This window comes from Cetorhinus maximus, chromosome 11 (genome assembly GCF_964194155.1).
Source record: "Cetorhinus maximus chromosome 11, sCetMax3.hap1.1, whole genome shotgun sequence".
In the NCBI taxonomy this organism is placed as follows: domain Eukaryota; kingdom Metazoa; phylum Chordata; class Chondrichthyes; order Lamniformes; family Cetorhinidae; genus Cetorhinus; species Cetorhinus maximus.
The window spans coordinates 23,902,208-23,920,734 of record NC_135889.1 but is presented as its reverse complement, the minus strand read 5'-3'; the positions used below and the strand labels follow the sequence as shown (position 1 = coordinate 23,920,734).

General features: G+C 42.8%; 1 protein-coding gene across 9 annotated transcripts in view; it reads right to left on the bottom strand.

The window, feature by feature from the left end:
* The window catches only part of pcnt (pericentrin), a 344,329-nt gene that overhangs the window by 61,633 nt on the left and 264,169 nt on the right, over positions 1-18,527 (bottom strand). For all 9 annotated transcript variants that reach the window (XM_078551646.1, XM_078551643.1, XM_078551644.1 and 6 more), the window contains 2 exons: positions 14,652-14,825; positions 3,390-3,585 (listed from right to left, as the gene is read on the bottom strand). In XM_078551646.1, coding sequence (XP_078407772.1) covers positions 3,390-3,585; positions 14,652-14,825 — 370 coding nt within the window. The remainder of the gene's footprint in view (positions 1-3,389; positions 3,586-14,651; positions 14,826-18,527) is intronic.

The window sequence follows — 18,527 nt, the reverse complement described above, 5'->3', positions numbered from 1 at the left end:
CCTGTGTGTGTAAGATTCCAGTAATTCAATATTAACAACTAGCTGGCTTTTTCTCCTAATATCTCTATAACTTTCTCTCTCTCTCTCTCTGAAAACCCCTGTCAAGAGGCAAAATCACTATTAGAGACACTGAAAGGCAAGTGCTCAACCAGTGAACTAAAGACTGAAAGTGCTGGAAGGCCACCTCATGTCATCAACAAAGAATTGAAAGGAATTTGGAAGACATTAATCAAAATCAACCTATCGAATCCTGTACCCCAGATATGGTGCTGTTGAACTGTTTTATCCCACCCTTAAAATCCATCGGCAAAATTTTCAGGTTGGTAAGCGGGGGCGGGGCCCGCTCGCCGGCGCATAAAATGCGTACCGACATCATCAAGATATTTCGTTTGGCAGGCGCGCACCGGAGTAGGCTGTGCGCTCACAGAAACGTCAACGACCAATAAAGGCCATTAAGAAATCAATTAAAGCAGTTTAGAATGCTGCCCATCCAACCTTAAGGTTGGCGGGCAGGCAAAGAGCCCAGGCGGCCTTCGCATTTTTCAAGGAACCTCATCCACAGGTGGGATGAGGTTTCATGGAGTGTTTAAAAATTTCATTGACATGTCCCAGCTCATGTGATACTGTCACATGAGGGGACATGTTTTAAAATTTTTAAATTTTTTAAAAAATGTTTAAAAGTTAAACTAATCAGGGAGATTTGCGCTCTTTTGCGCAGAACTCAGGGAATCGCCCCCGCCCCACCCACCGCAAAGGGAGCGCTCAGCACTTCCGGGCGTGCATCGCGCTGGACGGGCCTTAATTGGCCCAACCACGTAATATGACGGCGCAGACCCGATCGGGGGCGCCGACTGGGTTTGCGCCCGCCCCCGCACAACCCCTCCAATGGGGGGAAAATTCTCCCCCATGTTTTTGTGTGTCTTGTATGTGTATGTATAGGGATTTAAGGGGTAAAGTTTAGGTTATAGTGATAGAAATTAGTAGTTCATATTTCTTTTTTTTGCCACTGGTTAAAGACAATTTGTTTAATAAACAGTTATTTACTTAAGTTTACAAACCTGGTGCTTATATTCTGTTAACCTAAATTAAACAATTAAGTCAGTTGATCAAACTTTTTCGCTTTTGTCGCGGCTCGGGGAGCAGTGGGGCTTGATATTTTGCAGCACACTATCCCCCGTGAGTCACGACATTTGCATCTGTCTTTACCAAGGAAGAAGATACTACCCAGGCCGTGGCAAAAGAGCAGATAATTCAGGCACTAGAAAGGTTTAAAATTTAAAAAGAGGTGGTATGGGGTAGATTATCTGTACTTTAGTTGATAAGGCACGCAGGGGCCAGATCAGATGCACCCAAGGATACTGCAAGAAATGAGAGTGGAAATTGCTGAGGTACTGGCCATAATTTTTCAGTCTTCCTTAGACTCAGGAGTGGTGCCAGAGAATTGGAGAATTGCAAATGTTACACCCTTGTTCAAAAAATGGGTGTAAGGATAGGCCCAGCAGCTACAGGCCAGTCAATTTAACTTTGGTGGTGAGGAAACTTCTAGAAACAATAATTTGAGACGAAGGTAATAGTCACATGGACGGATATGGGTTAAATAAGGAAAGCCAGCATGAATTTTTTTAAGGCAAAATCATGTTTAACTAACTTGAAGTTTTTTGAAGAGGTGACAGAGAGGGTTGATGTGGTGTACACAGACTTCCAAAAGGCATTTGATACAGTACCACACAACAGACTTGTGAGCAAAGTTACAGCTCATGGAATAAAAGGGAAAGTAGCAAACTGAATACAGAATTGGCTGAGTGTGAGGAAACAGAGAACAGTGGTTAATGGATGTTTTACAGGCTGGAGGAAAGTTGGTAGTGGAATTCTCCAGAGACCTTTGCTTTTCCTGATATATATTAATAACCTAGACCTCGGTGTACAGGGCTCAATTTCAAAGTTTGCGAATGATACAAAACTTTGAAGCATTGTGAGCTGGACAGTGTAAAACTTCAAAAGGACATATAAGTTGGTGGAATAGGCAGACAGGTGGGAGATGAAGTTCAATGTAGAGAAATGAAGTGATTAATTTTCATAGAAGGAACATGAAGACACAGTATAAAATAGGGGGTAAAACTCTAAAGGGGGTGCAAGAGCCAAGGGATATATGTGCATGGATCTATGTGTACACAGCCGCTGAAGATGGCAAGACAGACTGAGAGCAGTTAATAAAGCATACAGTATCTTGGATTTTATTAATAGGGGCAAGGAGAACAAGAGCAAGGAGGTTATGTTGAACTTGTATAAGTCACTAGTTCGGCTTCAGCTGGACTATTGTGTCTGGTTCTGGTGGGCATTTTAGGAAGGATGTGAAGGCACAGGAGAGAGTGCAGAACAGATGCACGCGAAGGGTTCCAGGGATGCGAAACTTCAGTTATGAAGATAGATTGGAGAAATAAGGATTGCTTTCCTTAGAGAAAAAAAGGGTGATGGCAATTTGATAGAGATATTCAAAATCATGAGGGGTCGGGGCAGAGTAAATAGGGAGAAACTGTTCCCACTCGTGAAAGGATCAATAACAAGAGGGTACAGATTTAAACTAAGAAGCAATAGTGATATGAGAAAAAACGTTTTCACACTGCAAGTGGTTAAGATCTGGAATGCTCTGCCTGAGAATGTGGTGGAGAACAGCATTTAAAAGGGAACTAGACTGCCAACTGAAAAGGAAGAATGTGCAGGGTTACGGGGAGAATGGTTGCTCATTCTGACAGCTGGTGCAGACATGATGGGCCAAATGACCTTGTTATGCTCCACAACAATTTTGTGATTCTTTGATAAATGCTCTGTTACCATGCCCTTAATAATTCCTTATAGGGGCATTTTTCCTACTCTTGATAATCAGGCTAACTGGCTGACAGCTTCCCTTTTCTCTCTTCCTCCTTTCTTGAATAGCAGAGTTACGTTGGGTACCTTACACTCTTTGGGGACTGTTCCGGAATCTAGGGAATTTTGGTGCTAGAGTTTAATGAGTATAGACTTGTTCCAGTTTCCCAGAAATGTATGACCAATAAATAAATTAAATTGGACAATGCCACCTGTTCTAAAATTTACTTATGAGACATTAACTTGTTTAATGGCAAATTAGTAGTAGATACAGACAATATTAACACAAACATCAGCTATGAGAAAGTAAAAGTGGGAAGGTGCAAGCATTGTTTGCTACTCTATTACCTTGGGTTTTTGGTAGGTAAAGACAGAGATGAATGAACACTTTACCAGATTTTTTGTTATCCATGCTGGGAAGCTACCCAATCTAAATACTCAGGACTCAATCTTTACCTGCTGCTGGCTATAGTAACTCCAGTTTCTCTGACTGTCAATACCAACATCCTCCATCTTTGAAATACCTTGCCTCCGAAGTGGTCGCTCCTGCTTCTTAGCCAGCTCCTCTGCACTGGTGAGGGTATCTTGCAATTGCTGCAGCTTCTCTTGATGTTGAAGGTGTGCAATGCGGAGCTGTGAACGGAGGTCCTGCACCTCTGACAACAAGCTGTTTCTGTCCACGGATAAGAGGTCTTCCAGGACTGATTGCTGCTGCTTTTCCTAAATAGTGAAAGTTAAGAGTCACAAGCATACTGCTGTACATTACTTGATGATCTTGCAGAGGGCTGATCCTCTGTGTACATAGTGAAATAACCATGAGTAGCCCAGAAGGTTGGGAAAAATTTAGAAACCAGCCAAGGGTGAGTAAGAAAATAAAAGAGGGAAAATAAAAGTATGAGAGAATACCAGCAAGAAATAAAGGAACAGACAGTAAAAGCTTCTACAAGTATATAAAGAGTAGCTGAAGTGAGTGTCGGTCTTTTATAGGGCGAGACTGGGGAATTAATAATGAGAAATGAGGAAATGGCAGAGTTTGAACAAGTATTTTGTATCAAAAAAAGCATCTGAAGAATAGTAAAAAAGCAGGGGGGAAGAAATGGAGGGAGGAACTTAAAACAATCACGATCATTAGAGAAAAAGTACTAGACGAACTAATGGGACTAGAGGTCAACAAATACCCTGGACCTGATGGCCTGTATATTAGCTTCTTAAAGGAAATGGCTGCAGGGATAGTGGATGTATTGGCTGTAATCTTCTAAAATTACCAGAAAGGTCCCAGCAGAAAACTACAAATGTAACACCATTATTCACGAGATAAGGGAGACAGAAAGCAGGAAACTATAGGCCAATTAGTCTAACATCTGTAATTGGGAAAATGCTGGAATATATTATTTAAGAGTTAGTAACAAGACATTCAGGAAACCATAATAAAGTTAGGCAGAGTTAAAATGGTTTTGTGAAAGGGAAATCATATTGACAAGTTTGTCAGAGTTCTTTGAAGATGTAACAAGCAGGGTGGATAAAGGGGTTCCTGTAGATGTAGTGTATTTGGATTTCTAAAAGGCATTTGATAAAGTGCCACATAAAAGATCAACTACACAAGATAAGAACTCATGGTGTTGGGATAGATGTTATCATGGATAGAGAATTGGATAATGGACAGGAAACAAGAGTCAGTGTAAATGGATCAGTTGGAAGCAGTGCAGAGAAGGTTCACTTGGCTTATTCTTGGGATGAAGGCAGTCGTATGGAGGCAAGGTTGAGCAGGTTGGGCCTATTATTCATTGGAGTTTAGAAGAATGACAGCTGATCTTATTGGGGATTGGAGTACAGGAATAGAGAAGTTTTGCTCCAATTATACAGAGCTTTGGTGAGACCACATTTGGAAGACTGTGTGCAGTTTTGATCTCCATATCTAGAAAAGGATATACTTGCATTGAGTACAGTACCGCAAAGGTTCACTAAATTGGTCCCAGGGATGAGGCAGTTGTCTTACATTGAGAAGCTGAGTAAGTTGTGCCTATATTCTTTGGAGTTTAGAAGAACAAGAGGCAAACTCATTGAAACATACGAGATTCTGAAGAGGGTCAATAGGGGCTGAGAGACCGATCATTTAGGACTGAGATGAGGCGAAATTACTTCACTCAAATGGTTGTGAATTTTTGAAATATGCTATCCCTGTGGGTTGCGGATGTTCCATCATTAGATATATTTACGGCTGTGTTAGACAGATTTTTGGTCACTCAGGGAATCAAGGGGTATGGGGAGCGGGCAGGAAAGTGGAGCTGAAGCTCAAGATCAGCCATGAATATATTGAATGGCGGAGCAGGCTGGACAGGCCATATGGTCTACTCCTGCTCCTATTTCTTGTACTCTTATATTGTAAAATTTTTGGAAATACTGTCGTAGGAGAACAGTTTTAGAACAGTTGTGCGAGTTGCTGGATGTAGCAGGACTGATGGGTTAGTATTAGGGGTGTGTTGTATTGAACAGTGCGAGAGGTTGGTAATATGGTGGGTAGATGTCCTTTTAAAATGCATTCACTGACCTTGACTACCCATGTGAGCTCATTGAACTTCTTGTGGCACTGGTGCTTTGTCCTCTGGGCTAGGCTTAGGGAGCTGTGCTCCCTTACCACCTGCTTCTATTCCCTTGGGAGGGTGTTCCCCTTAAGGGCCTCCTGACCCACTGCACAAACTGGGCCTCTCCTCCTGTTGGCCTCCATTACTAAGGCCTCCAGCATTGCACCTGTGAACCTATAAGCCCTCTCTTTCCCTGGGCATTCCACTTATTCAGCTTCTCCTTGCAGCTAACTGCAGTACTGGCAGTCAGCAGCAGCTTCCTCTAAGCTGTCTTTAAGAGATGCTGGCTAGCTGAACACCTGTTAGGCACGCATGCTGCTCGACACTCTGTTACGTATTCAGCCAACCAGCAGTGTATTCGACACTGGCCTGAACACTACAATCAGGCGAATGATGCTTCAACAGGACTAGCTATGGGCAGATCCCAAATTGCAATCCCCTCACCCGAAAATGCAAGAGGAATTTTTAGCCCAGAGTTATAGAGCACCCCCAGCAAATACTGTGATTTACAAAGCAACATAGATCATGCCCTGAGAAAGAATATAAATCCTTGTACAGTGCAGTACAGTACGAAGTAAAAGGGGAATAATGACAGAGATTGGACTTAACAACAAAGTAATTACATAGCAAGTGGCAAACTTAGACTAAGAGAACGTGTGTGCATGTGAAATGAAGAGTGAAAGATGAAAAAGTGGGAGCATAAGAAATTGAGGCATGCAGATAGAGGAGGTTAAGTTTTAAATGCAAACCGACAAGCACAAGGAAACCAGAGAATAGGTGGAAAGATGCCCAAATAACTGATCAACTCATTGAACCAGATGATATGAATGCACACAATACAATACAACCAAGCAGACTTTTATTCTTTCATGGGATGTACGTGTCACTGGCCAGGCCAGCATTTGCTGCCCATCCCTAATTGCCCTTCAGAAGGTGGCGGCAAGCCACCTTCTTGAACTACTGTAGTCCATCTGGTGCAGGTATACTCAATGCTGTTAGGAAGGGAGTTCTAGGACATTATCTGGTGACAGTGAAGGAATGGCGATATAGTTCCAAATCAGGATGTGTGGGGCTTGAAGGGGAACTTGCCCTTGGCATTCAAGGTAGTAGAGATTGCGGGATTGAAAGGTGCTGTCGAAGGAGCCTTGGTGAGTTGTTACAGCACGTCTTATATATGGTACACACTGCTGCAACTGTGTGCAGGTGGTGGAGGGAGTGAACGTTTAAGCTGGTGGATGAAGCTCCAATCAAGCGGGCTGCTTTGCTCTGGACAGTGTCGAGCTTGAGTGTTGTTGGGGCTGCACGCATCCAGGCAAGTGGAGAGTATTCCATCATACTCCTAACTTGTGCCTTGCAGATGGTAGAAAGGCTTTGGGGTGTCAGCAGGTGAGTTATTCACCTCAAAATTCCCAGTCTTTGACCTGCCCTTGTTGCTACAGTATCATGTGGTTGTTCCAGTTAGGTTTCTGGTCACTGAGAAGCCTCAGGACTTTGATTGGGAGATTCATCCTGGTAATGCCCTTGAATGTCAAAGGGGATGTTTCGGTTCTCTCTTGTTGGAGATGGTCATTACGTGGTGCAAGTGTTACTTGCAACTTATCATCCCAAGCCTGAATGTTGTCCAGGTCTTGCTCCTTAGGACAAAAATCAAGGAATTGCAACTGGTATTGAAAATTGTGCAATCAGCAAACATTTCCACTTCTGACTTTAGGATGGAGGGAAGGTCATTGATGAAGTAGCTGAAGTTGGTTGGGGCTAGGACACTACCCTGAGGAACACCTGCAGTGATGTTCTGGGATTGATGCAATTGGCCTTCTTTTAAAAAATTCACTCAAGGGATGTGGGCATCACTGGCTAGACCAGCATTTATTCCCCATCCCCAACTTCCCTCGAGAAGGTGGTGGCGAGCTGCCTTCTTGAACCCACTGCAGTCCATGTGGTGTAGGTACATCCACAGTGCTGTTAGGGAGGGAGTCCCAGGATTTTGACCCAACGACAGTGAAGGAATGGCACTACACTTCCAAGTCAGAGTGGCTTGGAAGGGAACTTCCAGATGGTGGTCATGTATCTGCTGCTCTTGCCCTTCTAGGTGGTAGAGGTTGTGGGTTTGGAAGGTGCTGTCTAAGGACTTTGGTGAGTTCCTGCAGTACATCTTGTAGATGCCACTATGCATCGGTGGTGGAGGGAGTGAATGTTTGTGAATGCGGTGCCAATCAAGCCTTGTCCTGGATGGTGTCAAGCTTCGAGTGTTGTTGGAGCTGTACTCATCCAGGCAAGTGGGGAGTATTCCATCACACTCCTGTCTTGTGCCTTGTAGATGGTGGACAGGCTTTGGGGAATCAGGAGGTGAGTTACTCGTCGCACAATTCCTAGCCTCTGACCTGTTCTTGTAGCCACAGTATTTATATGGCTAGTTCACTTCAGTTTCTGGTCAATGGCAACCCCCAGAATTTTGATCGTGGGGGATTCATTGATGGTAATGCTATTGAATGTCAAGGGGCGAAGGTCACCTGTGTGGCACGAATGTTACTTGCCATTTGTCAGTGCAAGCCTGGGTATTATCCAGATCTTGCTGTATTTGGACATGGACTGCTTCAGTATCTGAGGAGTCGCGAATGGTGCTGAACATTGTGCAATCATTAGCGAACATCCCCACTTCTGGCCTTATGATGGAAGGAAGGTCATTGATGAAGCAGCTGAAGATGGTTGGGCCTAGGACAATACCCTGAGGAACTCCTGCACTGATGTCCTGGAGCTGAGATGACTGACCTCCAACAACCACAACCATCTTCTTTTGTGCTAGGTATGATTCTAACCAGTGGAGAGATTTCCTCCCTGATTCTTACTGACTCCAGTTTTGCTAGGGCTCTTTGATGCCACACTCAGTCAATGTCAATGCCACACTGATGTCAAGGGTAGTCACTCTCACCTCATCTCGGGAGTTCAGCTCTTTTGTCCATGTTTGAACCAAGGCTGTAATGAGGTCAGGAGCTGAGTGACCCTGGTGGAACCCAAACAAAGCGTCATTGAGCAGGTTATTGCTAAACAAGTACCACTTGATAGCACTGTTGATGACCCCTTACATCACTTTACTGATGATGGAGAGTAGACTGGTGGGGTGGTAATTGGCCAGGTTGGATTGGTCCTGTTTTTTCTGTACAGGCCATACCTGGACAATTTTCCACATTGCTGGGTAGATGCCAGTGCTGTAGCTGTACTGGAACAGCTTGGCTAGGGGTGTGGCAAGTTCTGGAGCATAAGTCTTCAGTGCTATTGCTGGAATGTTGTCAGGGCTCATAGCCTTTGCAGTATCCAATGCCTTCAGTCAATTCTTGATATCACGTGGAGTGAATCGAATTAGCTGAAGACCGGCATCTGTGTTGCTGGGGGACACCAGAGTAGCCCGAGATGGATCATCCACTCGGCACTTTTAGCTGAAGATTTATGCAAAAGCTTGCAACAACACAAGCATCTTCCTTTGTGCAAGGTATGACTCCAACCAGCGGAGAGTTTTCCCTGATTCCCACTGGCTTCAATTTTACTAGTGCTCTTTGATGCTACACTAGTTCAAATGCTGCCTTGATGTTAAGAGCAGTCACTCTCACCTCACCTCTGGAGTTCAGCTCTTTTGTCATGTTGGACCAAGGCTGTAATGAGGTCTTCCTGGTGGAACCCAGCATCAGTTAGCAGGTTACTGCTGTGCATGTGCTGCTTGAAAGCATTGTCGACAACTCCTTCCATCACTTTGTTGATGAGGCAGTAATAGGCTGGATTGGATTTGTCCTACTTTTGACAGGACTTGGGCAATTTTCCACATTGTCAGGTAGATGCCAGTATTGGAGAAGTACTGGAACAGATTGGTTATGAGCACAGTTAGTTCTCGAGCACAAGTTTGGATGTTGTCAGAGCCCATAGCTTTTGCAGCATCAAGTGCCTTGAGCGATTTCTTGATATCACATGGAGTGAATTAAATTGGATGAAGACTGGCATCTGTGATCCTGGGCACCTTAGAAAGAGGTCCAGATGGTTATCCACTTGGCACTTCTGGTTAGATGGTTGCAAATGCTTCAGCATTGTATTTTGCAGTGATGTGTTGTGCTCCCCCATCATTAAGGATGGGGAAATTTGTGGAGCCTCATCCTCCAGTTAGTTGCTTAATTGTCCATCACCATTCACAGTCAAAATGTACTGGATCATTTTGTCCTGAAAACATGCTGGTCATTGGGAACATCTGATTAGGCATAACAGCTGTACAAATACCACACCTCACCCACTAAGAAGTGTGTCTATTGTGTCTTGCTTGTTCAAGGGAAGGATGCAAGGAACTACACAGCTCAGGTGTTGGCTGGGAGAAGGCGAGCTTCTCACAAGATGAAAATGCTTAAGTTAGGAAGTGTTTATAATTGACACCCAATTGCCAAAATATTATGGTATGTTACACTAATGTCACAATGTACATTTTTGATTCTTAGTTTTCCAGAGACTGACTTTTTTTTTTAAAAAAAAAAGAAAAATGACTTCTGATCTTATTGCTGAAATAAACAGTAATAAAGCTACTTAAATGCCTGGATTATAATACTAATTATATAACATAAAACAATTTTAAAAACTATCCTACGATGGCATGGCCTTCTCTCATTTTATTTCCTATCTTGCTTTTCTTCTATTTAATGTTACCTTATTTAGAGCTAATACACTTAATCTAATTACTGTGTGAGGAATACAGAACAGTAGGCCATTCAGCTTCTTGAGTCTGCTCTACCATTCCATAGGTCATTGTTGATTTATGCCTCAACTCCATTTACTTGCCTTTGGCCCTACATCTCTTGATACCCATATCCTACAAAAATCTACCAATGAGTCTTGAAAATTTCAATTGCATCAGCATTTGCGGTCTTTTGGGGCAGAGAACTCCAGATTTCTACAACTTAAGTGTGGAAAAAATGCTTCCTGATTTCATCCTAATTGGCCTTGATCTAATTTTATTCTTTTGCTTTGTCAATTTAAATATGATTCTGAACCAGTTTCCTACTGCCTCCTTTATTTTGATTTGAGGAGGAGCACATGAGTGAAAAAGGAAAGAAAAAATGATCAGCTGCAAACCTGGTCCAAAGACCTTTTTTTTAAGCCAATTGAGTACCCAGAGTGTAAGAGTGCCAAAACTTTCCTGGCAGCTTTTTATAGAACCAGAAAGAGCTCATCTTATCCTTTGTGGGCCTGTTGTGGAGCATTTGGCCTCAACATTGGAAAAATCAAAATCCTGAGGTTACCCTCCCATATAGACGGTGGCCTATTACTTGTAGTCAGAGACAGAGCTAAATGAAGAAACAAATTATCATTACTCTTTCCAACTGCTACTCACCGCACTGCATTCTGTATCATCTAAATCCTTGTAATAGGGACAAAGGGCATCATTGCTGTATGACACTTTGACTCTTGAACCTTTCCATTGCTGCTCTACCCATTCTTCCACAATATCCTGTTTGTGATTTTTCATTGTACTCATTTCTCATTTTCCCTACTTTGCCCTGATTTCCTTTACTATTAATGATGAGCTGACTGCAGTGAAGCATGCACCACTTCTGTGACATCACAATAGCAAAGTGACAGGACAAGCCAGTTTCAACTTTCTTAGGCTAACATAAGAAATTGCCTGTTTGAAACTGATTACAACTATTATAAATAGAAATAAAGGAAGAAAATGTTTATCAGCCAATACTTAAGATTTCAGGAATGGCAATTTATCATAACAATCAACATAAGATTTGAGTTTGGTGGAAATGCAAGAGCATGAGGGTAAATTTCCTTAGAAGCTCCCCTGTTGCCCCAATGCAATAATTGATGGAAACCTTATTTCTATGTAAATAGGATTTCTGCTGAATTGCTGCTGCGTAGCAGGAAATGCCTCAAGGAAACTTACCTCCCTTGTTTTGCATAAGAAGCAGAAGTAGTAGGCCTAACGGCCCTTCAAGCCTGCTCCAACATTCAATAAGATCACGGCTGATCTGATCTTGGCCTCAACTCCACTTTCCTGTCTGTTCCCCATAACTCTGGATCCCCCAATAGTTCAAAAATCTGTCTTCCTCAGCCTTGAATATATTTAATGACTCCACCTCAAAAACTCACTGGGACAGAGGATACCAAGGATTCATGACCCTCAGGAGAGGTAATTCTTCCTCATCACTGTCTTAAAAGGTGGACTCCTTATTCTGAAACCATGTCCCCAGTTCTACATTCCCCCCATGAGGGGAAACATCCTCTGAGCATCTACCTTGTCAAGGCCCTTCAGAATCTTATATGTCTCATTCTTCTAAACTCCAATTAGTATAGGCCCAACCTGCTAAACCTTTCCTCTTTTAAGAAAACTCTTTTTGATCCCAGGAATCAACCCAGTAAGAACTTTCTCCAAATTGCCTCCAATGCCAATTTTTCCCTCCTTAAATAACATGACCAAAACCGTATGCAGTCTCACTAATGTCCTATACAGTTGTAGCAAGACTTCCCTACTTGTACACGCCATCCCCCTTAAAATAAAGGCCTGTAATTCCATTTGACTTCCTAATTACTTGTTATACATGCAAGCTAACACGTTGTGTTCCATTTATAAGGACTCCCAGATCCTTTTGTACCACAGCATTTTGCATTCGCTCTTTAAACATTTTGCATTTCTAGTCTTCCTATTAAAGTGGATCCTATCACCTCACATTTCCGACATTAGATGGCATCTGCCAAATCTTTGCCCACTCACTTAACCGATCTTAACCCTTTGCAGACTGTGTCCTCCTCACAACTTGTTTTCCCACCTTTGTATCATCCGCAAATTTGGCTACAAAACAGCTGGCCCCTTCATCCAAGTCATTAATTTGGATTGTAAATAGTTGAGACCTCGACATTGATCCCTGTGCTATCTCACTAATTACAGTTTGCAACCTGAAAATGAACAATTGCTCCTGATGCAGTTTCCTATTCGTTAGCCAATCTTCTATCCATGCTAATATATGTCACACGCAACATCATAAACTCTTATCTTCTACAGTAACCTTTTAAGTGGCACCCAATCAAATGTGTTTTGGAAATCCAAATATCTTACATCTACCAGTTCCCCTTTATCCACCCTGCTCGTTACATCCTCAAAGAACTCTAATAAATTTGTCAAACATGATTTCCCTTTCACAAATCCATCTTGATTCTGCTTTATTGTATTATAATTTGCTAAATGTTCTTCTACTTCTTCCTTTATCATAGATATGCAGCATTTTCCCATGACAGGTGTTAGGCTAACTGGCCTGTAGTTTCCTGCTTTCTTTTTCCCCATGTTCCTTGAATAGAGTTATTACATTTTCAGATTTCCAATTGGCTGGGATCTATCCAGAATTCAGGGAATTTCGGAAGATTACATCAAATGCATCCACTATCTCTGCAGTCACTTACTTTTAAGACCATAGAATGCAGGCCACCAGGTGCAGGAAACTTTAGTCCCATTAGATTGCCTATTAATTTTTGTTTAGTGATATTGGCTCAGTTGGCAAAACCAACATCTAACTGCAAGAAGCATATCAAAGGTTCTGATGAAAGGTCATCATTGACACGTTAATGGTTTTTCTCCACAGATGCTGTCAAATCTGCTGAATACTACCAGGATTTCTGTTTTAATTTCAGATTTCCAGTAAGCGCAATATTTTGCTTTTGCACATGGTTCCAGCTTTGATTCCTCACCTCTTGAATTAACTGGCCTCACCCAGGGCACCAATAGCGGCATTATTAATTGTTTCAAAACTCAGATTAAAGAAGGGATTGGAAAAATAAAATCAGCTAGGATTCCTGCTGTTGATTGCTATTGCCGGTGACCAGTGCTGCGAGTGGTGGATGTGTGAGTGAGGACAGTTTCAAGTTTGGTTGCAATTCTCTACAGTCCAATGAGCCTACTCATGCCTACGTATTCGTAAGTGAGGAATTGGCATTTGAGCGATGACCTGGAGCATCATCAGCATCTATAGTTTAACACGGATTAGCCACCTTTTCCCATATTACAAATACAATATAAAACCAGGAGCTGCAGTATTTTTCATCTGCCACTTGCTGACTTCAACATACCTTTTTTTTAAGCAGAAGAACACTTCTAACAACCTATGGAGGCAAACAGTTTCCAGACCAACTTAAATTTATATTGCTGTTGCAAAGCTGCATTTATACGCAGACCTCAAACTCTGCTTAATATTAACCCTTTTCCATTCAAATAAAAAGAACCTTGCAAAAGCTTCATCTTATTACTTTAAATGTTAAATTAGATAAAAGTTCTGCAGTCCATTAAAACTGCTGTTACAAATGCGAAGTTTTAAAAGATAGTTATGTTTTAAACTGTCTCTTTTAATACAAGGTTATTGGAGCATATGGCCTCCTGTACGTTCTGGCTGGCGATAAGTCGATGTGACCTGCTTGCCATGGGGACCAGGGATCCAGGGTCAAGCCCTATTGAAACCCAAGTGTCAGATTTAACACCTGAAAATAAAGGGAAGCAGTTGGCCTGGCTCTGTGCAGACTTACAGACTCTCAAGCAGTCAAGAATGAGTACATGGAGACAGGGAGAAAGATGCTACTGGGCGAAGATGCAGGAAAGCTATTGGTGCAAGAGCAGAATGCTGGCAAGAATGTATTTTCCTTTTGAAGAGATGGACCTTGTACAGATTGAAAGACAGAGAAGTCACCAGATAGTGCCTTGCTGCAAGCCCAAACAGCTATGCTCTGGAATACTGAGTAAAGGAACTTTTAAAAGGATTCTGGAAGACTTGCCCCAGTGTAACAGGGAAAAGAGAGCTGTTAAAACACCGGGAAGGATTCTGGATTTTAAAAAAAATCAAGACACAGTTCTGTGGAGTATGTGGCATTATGTATAAACATGGCATGAGGGAATCAGTCATGTTAAGAACCTACCTGCATTGTAGGTTAGAGTAATAGCTGCTGCTAAGTGATGTTTCATCAATGTTGATTCTTCTTTATTGGAGTAAAAGTTTTAAGACTTGAAATCTTGTCATGCAATCCCTTTAGGTCTATCACTGGGAATTCAAACCTCTTGTAAAAGTTACCAATCTCTACGGGGATCATAAAACTGCCCTAAATTCTGAGATTTACAACACCATGTAGATTCTTTCAGAAGGAACACTATTGTTACCAATACAGAGACAGCTCGTGAAAGTTAGCATTTACCTGATCTTTAAGAATGCGCTCAAAAATTGCGAGTAGGGAGTTCTCTCCTCCTGTAGCCTGGCTCTGCATGAATGAACGCAATTCAGCCAAGAAAGATTTTTGTTCCTGGTTGAAGACTGCCTGCACAGCCAGTAGTAGCTCCCTTCTCCAATCAATCCTTCTACCTACAGAATCCTGTAAAGGTAAAAAGGATGGGAAGAAGAGTCAAAAATTCCGAAAAGTAAATAATAATTATAACCCCATGTTCAGATCATAATACAGGAGGGTAATTTCATAAATTATGATTTCTGTCAAGTAATTTTATTTACACTGTTCTATACTTGAGCACAAAGATCTAGACCAACACTTTGGTGCAGTGCTGAGAGAGTGCTACTCTGTCAGAGATGCTTCGGGCCTGCACCGAAAAATCCTCGCAGACCCCAGTGAAGTGCAGCTCTGGCTGGGGAACTCCCATGGGGGTCAGTCTGGGTGTTCACAACAGTTACCCAAAGTTAGAAGAGGTTTTAATTTTTCTAACTTTTTCTGGGTAACCATTGGTATAACCCTGGCGGAACCATCCGAAGTTTGCGATTTAAATCGCATTTTCGGATGGTTCCCAGCACAGGGCAATTGTCCAGAGGAAGTTTGCACTTCTGAGCAACTGCTGTGCAAACCTTTGCCTGGGAAACTCCAAGAGTGATTCCCCAGCTCATCTTTGGGGTGCGCTCAAATCCGACGCTGGGGAGCTTGTAAGTTATAGCCCGTCATCTTTCAGATGAGACGTTAAACTGAGGCCCCACTTGCTCTCTCAGATGGCTGTAAATGATCCCATGACACTATTTTGAGACATTGTTTTGAAGAAATGCAGGGCTGTTATTCCTGGTGTCCAGGCCAATACTTATCTTACAATCAACAATATAAAAACATGCTACCTGGTCGTTATTACATTGCTGTTTATGGGAGCTTGTTGTGTGTCAATTGGCAGCATGCTTTCTACTTTACAACAATGGTTACACCTCAAAAGTACTTCATTGGCTATAAAGTACATTAAAATATTCTTAGGTAATGAAAAAGGCGATACAAATGCAAGTTTTTCATTTCTTTCTCCATTTTAACTATTGTATCAAGTTCGACAAGAAGCTAATACTGGAATGCAAATACAGCACAGTAAAAATGATCTCTGCTCTGTTGTTATGGATAACTAAACGTTTTTTATGTTATTTCCTTCATTCCAATACACTCATTACAGTACAGCATAACAAATTGTTAAAAAGGCTCAATCATCACTGATTTGGTTGCCTTTGACCTGTTGGTGCATTTCTCTCCTCCCATCCCACTCAAACATTTCAATCAGGTTAAACAGTGATTTATTTGTACTTCACAGAATCCTAGAACTGTTACAGCACAGGAGGAAGTCAATCTGCCCATTGTGTCTGCACCGGTTCTCAGAATGAGTGATTCACCTAGTGCCATTCCCTCAGCTTCTCCCCATAACCCTGTATATTCTTCCTTTACAGATAACAATCTAATTCCCTTTTGAATGCTTCAATTGAACCTTCCTCCACTCTCAGGCAGTACATTCCAGACATTAGCCATTCACTGTGTGAAAAAGATTTTCCTCGTTGCGCTTTTGCTTCCACCAATTACTTTAAATCTGTGCCCTCTTGTTCTTGATCCTTTCACGAGTGGGAACAATTTCTCCCCATCTACTCTGCCCAGACTCCTCATGATTTTGAATACCTCCATCAGATCTCATCTCTGCCTTCTTTTCTCCAAGGAAAAGTCCCAACTTCTCCAATTTATCTTCACAACTGAAATTGCTCATCCCCTGAACCATTCTTGTGAATCTTTTCTGTACTTCCTCTAATGTCTTCATGTCGTTCCTAAAGTGTATTCGCTGCTAATGATGTAGTCGTTTCTACATTGGCACAAGCAAACACTGATTGGGTGATTGGCTTCCAGAACACTTCTGTTGAGTCCACAAGCTTGACCCTCTGGTCGCTTGTCATTTTAATTCTCCACCCAATTCCCACCCAGACATCTCTGTCCTTGGCCTCCTATAGTTTTCCAATGAAGCTCAATGCAAACTTGATGAACAGTGCTTCTTTCAATTAGGCACTTTACAACCTTCCGGGTTCAAGTTCATCAAATTCAGATCACAACCAACGTTCCCAAGTTTTCTGATAGCAGTCACGGGTAATGATTTGTTGTTGCCATTTGAGATTAACTCTTAATTCCCCACTCATGTAACCTAGTAAGCCACTCAGTTGCATCATACCACCACAGAAAAATCAAGTAAGAGTAAAACCAGACAGATCATCTGGTATCGACCTAGATACTGGAAATGACAAAGGCACACCTTGCCCTGTCAACACTAAAAGTCCTCCTCACTAACATCCAAGGACTTGTGTCAAAATTGGGATAGATGCCCCACAGGTGAATCAAGGAACAGCCTGACATTGGCACACTTGCCAAATCATACTTTGAAGCAAATGTCCCAGACTCCTCCATCACCAGAGGTAACAGACCCACCAGAGGTAGCAGGTGGCGCCGTGGTATACAGTTGGGAGTGGCCCCAACAGTCCTCAACATTGAGTCTTGATCCCATAAAGTCTCAAGGCATCAGGTCGAACATGGGCAAGAAAAACTCTTGCTGATTACCAACTAAGGCCTTCCCTCAGCTAATGAATCAGTATGTCTCCATACTGAACACTATTTGGAAGAAACACTGAATGTGGCAAGAGCACAGATTGTACTCTGGATTGGGGACTTTTTTTAAAAATTCATTTACGAGTATGTGGGCTTCGCTGGCTGGGCCAGCATTTATTGCCCATCCCTAGCTGTCCTTGAGAAGTTGGTGGTGAGCTGTCTTCTCGAACCACTGCAGTTCATCTGGTGTAGGTACACCTGCAGTGCTGTTAGGAAGGGAGTTCCAGGATTTTGACCCAGCGACAGTGAAGGAACGGCGATATATTTCCAAGTCAGGATGGCAAGTGACTTGGATGGGAACTTCCAAGTGGTGGTGTTCCCATCTATCTGCTGCCCTAGTCCTTCTAGATGGTAGCGGTTGTGGGTTTGGAAGGTGCTGTCTAAGGAGCCTTGGCTAATTCCTGCAGTGCATTTTGTAGATGGTACACACTGCTGCTACTGTGCATCAGTGGATGTGGTGCCAATTAAGTGGGCTGCTTTGTTCTGGATGGTGTCAAGCTTCGAGTGTTGTGGGAGCTGTACTCATCCAGGCATGTGGGGAGTATTCCATCACACTCCTGACTTGTGCCTTGTAAATGGTGGACAGGCTTTGGGGAATCAGGAGGTGAGTTACTCGTCGCACGATTCCTAGCCTCTGACCTGCTCTTGTAGCACAGTATCAATGTTCATATCCAAGGACGGCACAGTGGCATCACTACTGATCGAGCCCAAAAGGGTTTATCTGCTAGGCTGGGCCTGTGGCAGGTGGCTAGGGAAGCAACAAGAGGGGAAAACCAACTTGATCATGCCCTCGCCCATCTACCTGTTGCAGATGCAACTGTCCATAACAGTACAGCTAGGAGTGACCACTGCAGAGTCCTTGTGGAGGTGAAGTCCTGTCGTCACTTTAAGCATACCCTCCATCACAGTGGGACTACCACCGTGCTACATGGGATAGATTCAGAACTGATCTAGCAACTCAAGATTGGACATCCTTGAGGCACTGTGGGTTATCAGCAGCAGCACTGTATTCTGCCACTATCTGTAACCTCGTGGCCAGTCATACCCCTCACTCTACCACTGCCATCAAGCCAAGGGGTCTAACCCTGGTTCAATGAAAGAGAAGGAGAGCATGCCAGGAGCAGTACCAGGGTTGCCCAAAAATGAGGTGTCACCTGGTGAAGCTACAACAAAGGACTACATGCATGC